The 11,739-nt window shown below is 33.2% G+C and overlaps 1 protein-coding gene across 5 annotated transcripts; it reads right to left on the reverse strand.

Moving 5' to 3' along the window:
- Positions 1-196: 196 nt before the first annotated feature.
- LOC124177028 (sodium/potassium-transporting ATPase subunit beta-1-interacting protein) lies at positions 197-11,659 on the reverse strand. Of its 5 annotated transcripts, none has more exons than XM_046559063.1 (7): positions 11,456-11,653; positions 10,193-10,330; positions 9,047-9,127; positions 8,496-8,690; positions 8,329-8,389; positions 6,517-6,574; positions 3,006-3,152 (listed from the first exon to the last, which is right to left on the reverse strand). In XM_046559063.1, exons 1-7 carry the CDS (start codon positions 11,507-11,509, stop codon positions 3,140-3,142), a joined length of 600 nt encoding a protein of 199 aa, XP_046415019.1. In that variant the 5' UTR covers positions 11,510-11,653; the 3' UTR covers positions 3,006-3,139. The 5 variants fall into 5 exon arrangements, with proteins under 5 accessions (XP_046415017.1, XP_046415019.1, XP_046415020.1 ...); XM_046559064.1 differs by lacking the exon at positions 6,517-6,574 and adding an exon at positions 7,535-7,568; XM_046559065.1 differs by lacking the exon at positions 3,006-3,152 and adding an exon at positions 7,535-7,568 and having other exon boundaries at positions 6,442-6,574.
- Between the last annotated feature and the right edge of the window lie 80 nt (positions 11,660-11,739).

An 11,739-nucleotide genomic window follows, 5' to 3' on the forward strand; every position in this document is an offset into this window, starting at 1 on the left:
TGCCGTTATTTATTTATAATACTTTGGTTTGCATTTTACCCATCTCTGCAGTGATCCTGGTTACTCATATACCTATACAATTTTAATACGACATGAATATTTTCTTGCTACAGTTACTTTTCCGCATTAAATTTAATATAATGTAAAAGTGTATAAAAAGGTTATCGACACATCGGTGTTTCGTTTTTTTTTAATATTTTTAAAATCAAGATTATTACTATCGTTTTAGATTTATTGCACGCAAAATAGACGTGTCTGTATAAAATTTTATTGGAAAAAAGTGTATCTCAAAAATTGGAAGACGGCGTAAATTTTGTTTATTCAAGCGTTAATTATCTTATATGTATGTATATTCATTATAAATTGTTTATATTGCGATTATAATTAATGTACAATAAATAGCAAATTTTTTTTACTCTAAAAATTTTTTCTTCTTTTTTCTTTCGTACTCTATTTTAATTTTTCAATTGCAAATATAGTGTATATTTATAATAATATCACGATGAAAACTTGTATAAAAACATATAAACCTATATGCCAGTTTCATCCTTCGTTTCGTCTAATTGTAGTTACATTTAAAAACGTCGCTACTACTATCATATCGAACGAGTTTCCTTATTTTTGATTTGAGATTCATTGCATTTAATTCAATATGAATGATCATTGTTACAATAATAATGATTATTAACGATAATTATGGACGTACGACAGTAAATCGGAAAAAAAGTGTGATGATCACGTGAAATATGTGTAATTCATTGTAAAAGGTGCGTGTTGTGAACTTATAATAATATCAACGTGCGACGTGCATGTAAAAGTGGTAATTCAAATTTCATTAAATTTGGTTGGACAATTATAATATCAAAAGTATATCGCTATAATTAGTAAGAAAAATATATGAACTTCATATGTCTTATTCGAGATTTACTCGATACTTATTGTTCAGGTAGAATGGTGAAAAGATGATGAAAATGATTTGAATGTCGGATAAATAATTGTCTAAATTTAATAGGAAGATCGGTACAGCAGTTACGATACCAATAGATGCTGAATCATTTGAGCAAGTGATACAATGTCAACAAAAAGGAAAAAATTATTGGACAAATTTCTTCAAGTCTTATATTTCTCTTGTCTCGGTGAGAATAATTTTTATTTCAAAAGTTATGCATTAAAAGTTGCCAAATAATAAGTCTCAGAAAATTCTCAAATCGGAAAGTTTCAACAGTTATGAGAGGAGAATAAAACTCGAAAAGGGCCGTGCATCCGTAAAAATCTCTAGTTCCTTCGAATTTGTTTAATTAACGTTCTCTCTAAAATGCTCCAAATCATTCTACATTTTTCTAAAATCCTTAATCGACTCGTAACAATTTCTTTCTTCTATCAGGTTCTGGATTTCGCTGGAATTAATTTTCCTGTAACTACTTTTTGCTGAAAAAGTGTAATTTTTTGCGAATTCTAGAAAATGTTGTTGCAATTTGCTAATGTTAATCCATTTTTTTTTGCAGAATATCCGAATGTCTAATATTTCTTTGCGTAATTCATACTTCGTATAAATTTTTTCCAACGATCATAAAACATTGCGTTTATCTGAACTTTTGGATTTGTAATAGACCGAACGGAACGATAATTTTTGTTGCAAACAACAGCTGGTGGGTCACGCTCTTCGAATAACTTACACACAAATTCCCCGACTTTTCCTGACCGAATTATAATTTTTCCCTCACTAAAATCCGAATTAATAATGGCAATTCGACATCTAACAAATTATAAAGTTTCCAGTCAATCGGTACTAAAAAATACGTTTATGATCTGTTTAATAGTCATGGAACCAAGCACACGGACAAAAACTGTTATTTGATTTTTCGTTTTTGGTGAGGACAGCTTTATCTTTTTTTATTGATACCGCCACAAGATTCCCTGACTTTTCCCTGACTTGCCTGACCATTTTTCGAATTCCCAGTGAGCGCGATGAATTAAAAATCTACAAAACAATACAGAAAAAGAATTTCACAATCATTTTAAGCAAAAGCTGAATGACATGAAGAAACACAGAGAAATGACAAAGTTAAAAAATACGGAGCTAACAAGAGAAATTTTCTTTGCAAAGTCCCAATGTATAAGGCGTTTCTATCAAGATATTTTCCATAGTTGGGCAGAGAAATTCGTAAAAAAAAACATTCCACTAAAAGTGAATTCTATATCATTCGGAACCCACGCTTCCATGTCTCAAATTTTTCAAAATCAGTCGTTTGTGCAGCTGGCTAAACGTACCGCTCTAATTTCTCCCATCAATGAAGCGAAGAAGAATCCATATTGAGGCACGGTGCAATTGTCGGGACACAAAACTAAAACAGCGCAACACTATTTCGTTAAATCTCAAATGACGGTATCCTGATAAGCAGGCGGACCGCTGAGAACAAACTGACGTTGGCTTTGCCTGACAATGTCGGTTCGACTGGGAACTTGAGGCGTAGCTCTGACCCCGTGATAATTGCTGTAGCTAGACCTGGCACTGGCGGGCCTGTTGCTGTAAACATCGTCCAAATCCTCCCCGTTCAAACTCTGCGTACTCGTTTGTTGAAAAGTTGGATTACTCTGGCCCTGCCACTGCATGCTGGCCTCGGTCGAACGCCAATTGTCAGTCAGGTTCCTCGTCGAAGTTGCATTAACGTCCCAATTCTGGTTGGCGGTTTCATTGGTCGGATTAGCATTCGAACAGTTTGAGTCCTGGTTCCATAAAGTGGGCACCGATATGGCCATGTTGACAGCCTCTGGTTGCCATTTTGGATTCCTGGTCCTGTCCCTGTCCCAAGTATTGGAGATCCTGTCATAGTTCAGTGTTTCGTGAGACAGTGAGTTCACGTTTTGGTTTGTCAAATTACTCGGCTGCGTATTGGCGTAGAGATTTTCTTGCTGATCTATTATTCTGTTGACCGGATTCTTGCGCCGCGATTGACGCACAGAACTCCTTCGACTCGACCTCCGCGTTCCGTCCCTCGATATCACAGAGCGACGTTTTACTCTCCTGGGTGTCATCGGCTTTGGAGATATGTTCTCGTCGTTTGTCGATGGCTCCGGTTGAGAATACTCGATGCTGTACAACGGCCTTGGCTGCTTTTTCTTTTTACTCTTCTTATCTTTAGTTTGTACTGCTGCAATGGAAATAAAAATTATACCACACATCTCAAAGGATTTTCAACGTCCATAGAATACTCTCTGACGTTTCCAACATTCAGGTTCATCACATTTTATGCAATAAAAAATGTGACGGGAATTGTTTTTTCACATATTGATGACAATTAGGTTTTTTAAAGGTTGCTAAGAATTCTTATTCTTCTCAATAGAGGAATTATTTGGGAATTTTTGTTACAGCAAAAATTAAAGAGGTATGTTGTGTTTCTATTACAAATGGCCATTGAATTCAATTTCTGCGGTTTGACATTGATAATTTCATCAAATGAAATTACTTCATTAAGTATTTTATTTGAAATAAAACATTTGTTTTAGAAGCCCTGGAACTCTAGAACTTTTTCAACACAAAAATCTATACTCCGAGCAAAATGTTACATTATTTCAACACTGAGATGATAAAATTAATTAAAAGCTAATAATAGTTGAAAATTTATACCAATCCCCATTCTTGAACTAGAAGTAAAAATATTCGGTTTAACAGTTATGTCAGTTTTTTTAACAGTGCATTTATTCCAAGTTTATGAACTCCCTTATGGTCAAGTTGCCGAACACATTTCTTCACAGAGAATTAAAAACGGTGAGCGTATGAGAAGAAAATATTAAACAAATAGAGGATAAAAATAAAATAAAACGCAGAAAGAGACAGAGGAATGTGTTTTAAATATGTGTCCACCAAAAAACCGAAGCAGAAAAACCGTGTTAGATAGGGAGTGGGGGTAATATCCAGTATAATATACGTAATGAGGGAACGAGTTAATAAATAAAAAAGCAAGCGGTATAGTATGTTGTTTGCATAGCACATTTATTCTTGTCATTATTTTTCAAAATAATTACTCTACTATAATAAAATATACATACACACATATGTATATATGCGCGTGTGCGTATATGTGTATAGTACACAGGACGATGTTTATTACTGTTACATCGATATATAAAAATTTCAAACATACTATTAAAAACACATGCCTACTGCATGCCTTATAAATTACACCCAGCCAAACTAATTTTTAATTACCATTAAAGAAGAAAAAAAATTGAACCAAGTAATACTAGGATGAAAACTAATTTAGGTATGAATTACATGTGTCTAAGTGTGAATATGATGATTGGCGATAATGATAAAATAAAAAGACATAACTTAAGGAAACGTTCAGCTCAAATATTAAATAATCAGCTAAAAACTCGGGACGACTGCACTTTACGTTTGAAATGTCAACGTACTTCGGTGATATTTGTGAATGAATGGAAAGTTTGTACCGATTCATCAATCTCAGGTTTCTTTTTTCAACTATTTATTTATTTATTTATTTATTCGTCTTTACGTTTATTTTTAAGCGCAAATTGACTAGCCACGTTGTGTGAATTGTGTATTATATTGCAAAAACGTTAACGCACGGTGTATGTATAGGTTTTAAAAATGGAAGGTAAAATTCCCAACAGTTAAAGCTTTCACGGTGAGAAAAAAGGTACAGTGAAATAGAATGGAATAAAAATTATACGTTGTGATCGAAATAAATCTATAACAAAGAAAATAATTATTATTAACGTCAATTATGTCTTACTATTTATATCACATATATTTGCTACGTGAAGTTGCAACTACATACTGTTTAAAATCTGTTCTCACAGTATTGGAATGTTAAAGCTAAAAGTGATCAAGTAAAAATTTATTTTTAATAAATATATCATAATCTCCGTATATGTATGTTACATACCTACGCGTATAGATACTTCGTTCGAGTCTTTGAAACTATCCTCTATTTCATACTTCTTTCCAAAGTCTTTTAATGTAGCACGATATCTATCTTATTTCCCACATTAACTCCCAATGAATTATACAACAAAATTTCTGAATGCGATTTTTTTTACACTACAATAAAACAAAGAATGAAACAAATCACTTTAATGCCGAGTTAAATAAAGTGCGCAATGCATCAGTGCTGCCTATGAATAATTTAATAAACAAAGTTATATAAGCTCCAAACAAAAGTCATGCAATACGGTTTAAAAAATTGTCGTTGAAATAAATTAAAAACAGTACCTATACGCACCATAAGCTTTCAGACTGTCAATAATACATATTACAACTGAAAACGGAAGTAGAAACTGCGACGGCTAAGAAAAATAGGAAAAAACAATGCTCTAATGAAAATCTACGACCGAATGAAGTAGGGAAATTAATTTCATTTCCAATTAAGGAAATGAAGAAATTCTCTACAACTGTAGGAATCAAAATGAATTTAAGAACTTATAGTTGAGTTCAAATCCTCAACATTGTTAATACTATGCTCCGTCATATGCAAATATTTATACTTGTTTATGCATGTGAAATAAAAAATATCAAGAAATCCAATCGCATTTATTTCAAATTATCAGCGATACTGATGCGACAAACCAAGTAGAAGGAACTAAAAATCTAGCTAAATTAACGTTCTGCTTATCTGAATTATTTGGCAAGTATAGGAATTGAACAATTGTGCCTGCGTCCGAAACGCGATTGTTGAAAGAGAGAAGAGAAAGAAAAGAAAACAAAAGTCAGTGTAGCTCATTTCTAATTATTCTTTGTTAAAAACATACCGTTGAAAAGCATTTGGTGCTACTTTGTTCGATGCGTAAACTAGGAATTGACTGATTCAATAATCTGTGAACTAGTTGAACTAAAAATTATTCCCATACAACGATAACGGTCTACTCTCTCTCTTGGAACCCTTTGCTCTGTTCTGAGTGTCAGTCATGTCGTTTACGTTAACGGCTAGCCTAGGGTCAGAATAAAACGATCTTAGAGGCTGCTCGCGAACGTGGTCGGTAAAAATCCGAGGCTTGTAAGAATTTCTGTGCTGTTTATTAGCTGCGGTGCGAGCAGGCCTGATTTTAGCTGATACGACTGGGCTGTATTTTGACGAATGCGGATAATAGTGTTTGCTTTTTTGATATCTACCCTTGGCAGCGCCGTCTAAAGAATCATACTCGTCACAGGGTGAAACAGACCTCTGCAAATAATCTAGGGGATTTGAATAATCGATGGGATACTCTACGTTATGTCTGGCTGAGTTATCTCTGTCGACAACGTTTCTTACGACTGATAAATTACTCTTGTTACTTCTGGCAGTGTTATTTCTAGATGATGCGTTTCTACTTCGCGCAGTCGACGTGTTAAACACCATCATATCGCTGTTCTTAGCGTGACGATGATTGTCTGAGCGGTTTAAAGATCGCTGCGAACTTCCCGCGGTACCTGACCAGCCACTTTTATTAGTGTTCAAACTTTTCGTGTTAGAATTATTATAGGGTGGCGGCGGAAGAGCCGAATAGCTGACGTACATGGGATGTAACGGCGTGTGGCCAGCCAACCCAAAGTCACCGCCTCCGACAAAGTCAACTGAAATTTTACCCATACCACGTACGATTAGATATTATTTATGTAAACATATATCATTTCATTTCGTCAATTTGACGATCTTTTCAGCTCCGTAAATTCTACACGCGCGTAACAGAAAATACAATTATATACATATAATACACTTTTCTTTTTGTTGGATATAAATTACCAAAGAGCACTGGTACAGCTCATCAGTGATTATTACTTCGAATACTCAAACATTTTCAAGTCACAAGCAAGCTGCACGATCTCAAATGACTTATGATTAATTAATTTCACCCGCGGGAATTTATTATCGTCAAAAGCTTGTTTCAAGCAATTGACTAACAGTATTAAATTTGATGACAGTTCGTTTTTTTTTTTTTATTGAAAACGTCTTGATCATTGCGACGTTTTCTATCAACGGTTTATCTGATTTTTATTGTTGAACTTAATATTTTAGCAAACATAGATCTAAACTGTTTTAATCGAACAAATAGATGTAAAACTTTGCAAAAATGTTTCAAATCCAATTTTGTACTGCAATAAGAGCTATTGAAATAGTAAATTTGATTGCTCTGTGAAATGTAGGAAATTAAATTTCTGAGGTGCCCAAATAATCAGAATATCGCTGAATTTCTAACTTCAATATGTCAATTGTTCGAGTTGTGTCAGTACTCTTCAATAATGCAGAAGTAAAGGGATGTAAATTCGTCGATATTTGTTGCTGAAAGCACATATAAGAAAAAGAAAAAGAAAAAAAAGCGATTCAAAATTTCGAAAGTAACGAAAATATATGTATTTTAATACCGTCAATCGCAATAGGAAATATATTTCAGAATTCTAAATACTGATACATGGTATATACCGCTAATTACAAATTACTAAACGTAGGTATGTACTTTTGCATGCTAATGTAACAACAAATAACAACTAATATCGTGCAAATGATGTCCGATTAATTGGATAGGATGCACTTACCAAAGTGGTGGGTCAAATCCACCAATGAAATCAACTGTAACCGATAACCCTTTCAGTTGCAATCACAGATTAAAGCACAACAGTGATTATACCCTAAAATACGCTACGGGTATTTATATTTTTTAACTATATTTCGTATATTCTCCAGCTATTTGTTCAAATTCAAATATCTCGATTTTGGCTGCGTTGAAGAAAAATAATAGATGTATAAAAATGTTGATTGCGATTATAGATTCATTTATCAATTATTTTGAATTGACAAATGATTTGCAGCAGAAAAATGAGAACAAAAATGCAGAATAAATTAATCAAATAAAACGATAAAAACTTCACCTAAGATCGAGATATTTTTTTCTTAGCTCCTTATTTAGAGATCTTGTATTTCTTATTGAATTGTTAGTATATCAGGAAATGATATGACGGCTGTGATTACGCAGAAAGTTATAGTTTTAGTGGTCAAGAAAAAGAAAATCCAACACCAAACCACATCCTACGAGATAAAATTTGATTCATATTACTGAGGCAATAAATCTCAGGCCTTCTCCTTTGAAACATTGCAATTTATGATGATCGATACTAAATTCTAGAAATGTGCTCATCGCGCACTAATAATTTTATTTATGAAAAGAACAGTAAAACGTATCGTCGGTTTTTCTTGTTAAATAATTTGTTTTGTATCTAATCTGTTTGTTGATTTTAATAATACAGAAGAATAAAACGAGTTATAAATAATTGTAATTTCACATTACGTATTAAAACAAAGTAGGGAAATATTTTTACTGTTAAATACTCACAGCTATCATCTTCCTCAAGAAAAACCCGACTCAAGCAAATTCCACCGACTATCGCCATCAGCTGCAAAGTATAAAATTCATTTTGAAAATAGAAAAATGATGCATAAGATGGATACTGTTTTTCTTTCACAATGTTCTTTGTCAACTACACAATGTCAGATAATTACCGCCAAAAGACATTGCGTTCCAGCATGAAAAACTTCTATTACTTGATAATCCAAGATACAGTCAGTAACATTGGCGGGTTTTGGTGGTCTGGATGATTCTTCTTGTTCCGTTACATTGTATGTAGCCTTGCATCCCGGTCCATTAGCTTGCCACCAGGAAAAGCTACCAGTGCCCAAATTCAGGACATCGCTGTCCTAAAAAAGTGAAAACTTATTATCATGAGCATTATTCGAATCAATATAAATGACTTCTTTATACCGGATATTCATTTTCTTGTAAGAAAAGAATGTGAACCAAAAATATTCTGAAAAAATGGAAGAAAATTCGACGAATTTCAATATAAAAGTACTTTAATATATCAAAGAATTATCGAACATACAATCAAACTTCTTTGAACAATTAATTTCAATAAGTCGTATCATTTCTTTTAATAAACTTGATGAGAAATCAGCAATTATATTAAATTACGCTGACTGGTTGTTCAGTTGCTCTAAATATGGTCAATTCATTTACCACTTTCTAGTAATGACAAACTTGTCTATCTACTTACCTTGTCCAAAATTCCAACACTGAGATAAAAACATATCAAAAATATGTTCCACCCAAGCCAGAGTACGTTCCATACACAATACTGGAAGTAAAAAGAAAGATAATGAGATTAATGTAAATATGAAAGATGAGTATATTGGAATAACGGATTGGGCTAAAAAACTAGAATTTCCAATTGATGAAACGACCAGAATATCGAATTTTCATAAACGCGAAAATCTTCTTCATAGAATTGAAAATGTGAAAAGTTCAATTACTGAAAACTGAAAATATAGAAAGTCTCAGAAATCAGTAAACGATTCTATATTATCGAGAGGAATTCTGACGATTCTACAGTTTGCCATTCTATGGTCTGACTTTTCTAAACTCTTACTTCTCCATACTTTAACTTTCAACATTTTTAAATTCTATAAATTAAATTTTTGCTTCGTTAATAATTCGATATTGTGGCTCTTCAATTTTGTGATTTTTCTATATTTTTACCCCCACCTGGAATAACACTAGAGAATGGAAAAGATTTTTATTCCCAACATAATTCGATCACATTTAAGCCGCTCTTTCATCACAAAAAAAAATGAAATACACTCATCTTTATCAGGGTTATCATATAGTAATGTGTGTTACACATAATGATGTAATGCATAGAAGTGTGTCCACATAAAGTCAGAAAAGACCGAGTATCGATTATAAAAAATATAAAAGTTGGATTGTTGAATAGCTGCTTTGATGGAAATTTGGATTTGAAAATTGCAGTAAAATAATCAACATTTTTGGAGAAAAGAAATTTCACAATTTTTGAAATTTTTATATATTACACTGTACACAAATGAAATTTTAATCATTTGCAGGATCTTTTACAAGGTGTAAATTCAAGTTTAAAAGGTAAAAACAAAGATTTATAGAAAGTGAATAATGAGAAAAAAGGATCATGCTGACTTTGCAAAAATTTTGAAAACTACAATCACAGTGTTACAATATTCAATGATTATTGTTCATCTATTACATGCATATAAGGCATCCACGCTATTAAGCTGAGATAAATAAACAGGAAAGAAGTGAGGTATAGAAGAAATGAGCCGAGTGCGTTTTTTTCGTTTCTCTATTTCATCACCCAGTCATTAATACCGTAAATCATGTGAATACTCACCACTATAATGTATTTAGGCCGATACTGAAACGCTCCAAAAAATCCGAGAATAACGAATATAATGTTGAAGAAATTGACCAGTATCGGCGCCCACATGAAACCAAGGGAGTCGAACACCTGACGCTCTATTGTTGTGATCTGTTGATGCGAGTGAAAAAGAAAAAAAAATAAACAAAATAAATAAATGAATAGAAAAAAAAAAAAAATAATGTATCTGCAACATTCATGGGGTAAAAAGTAGGAGTACTAATTTGACAATTCTGTAAGATCAGACACACATTATACATCGCTGCCCAAAATTGGTTGTTTGGTGCTCGTTTATTTTATTCTTCAACTTATTACATGTTGTACTCATGAGTAAGACGGCAATGTGATGTCATAGCTGAGAGAACAGACGAAAAGCTTTAAATAAACGGCGCTCTATCAATCTCCATATATATGTATACAAGTCCCTTGATTTGTATTTAATTTTTTTGTGGCTCAATTTCAGTCAGAACTAATTGGTCGGTGCTCTGAATACTTGTGCAGCTGGATTAATGCTATCGTGACAGTTTAAATAAGTTATTTACACAGCTATGCAACATAAATACATACGGCTATGAATGCGCGCAAAATTATCTTTTATTATACATATATTTTCAATTATAGCATAAGGAAGGGTTGGATCTATTCTACGATAATGAAGATAAAAAAATTTTTTTTTTAAAATACCCCGATTCTCCCTATCGTTTCAGCCGCGTTTGTCAAGCAATGCAAAATCAGTTCGCGGCATTTTATATACGGCGTGCAACAATGAAAAAGCCTATTTTTTTTTAAAAGATAAGTGCGAGCGGAACAGATATGATCCGGAAAAATAGAAAAATAAAAAAAAAACGTGCGATTGCATCTGGTGCGATCTGATAAAGCGAATCGAAACTATGTGAATTTAACACACGTTGAAGTTTGCGATTTATCTACATGATGAATGAAATACTTATAGATTGTTTGCCGATAATAGCTGGAGCTAGTTTAGTTTTGATTTTTCAGTTGTTACCCTTCTTTGTTTCTCAAGACCGTGGCGTTTGTCTTCGGAAACAAAAAAGAATGAACAGTATTGAGTATATTTTTACCGGATTTTGAAAAGAAAACTGTGACGAGTTTCTATTAGATCATACCCATGACTCAATGCCGTTTCAGGGAATTGAATTTACTTAGATAAACTAGCTGCCGATATGTTAATTAAGTTCGCGACAAATGCAGTTTATAGGAAGTTATTATACTCACAAGCTGAAGGATGCATATTGTCAGTAGAAAGTGCCTTCTGCTACAAATTCCCATGTCATTGGGACCAATTAATTTTAATCAATCAGACCGGATCGCGCTCTAAAAATACTGTGATATTATTACTTTTGTCACAAAATCATCACTACGGATGGTTCCTGATGATGCTACGGCGCTGCCATTTTTCAACCAACACTTGTTGTTCTGACATCACAAGTGACATCTGTTCACTTTCTATTGTACCGAGTCAACCACCTGCTGCCACCTGCGCATTGAAGCCGTGCAAC

The sequence above is a fragment of the Neodiprion fabricii genome, chromosome 2 (assembly GCF_021155785.1).
Source record: "Neodiprion fabricii isolate iyNeoFabr1 chromosome 2, iyNeoFabr1.1, whole genome shotgun sequence".
NCBI classification, from domain to species: Eukaryota; Metazoa; Arthropoda; class Insecta; order Hymenoptera; family Diprionidae; genus Neodiprion; species Neodiprion fabricii.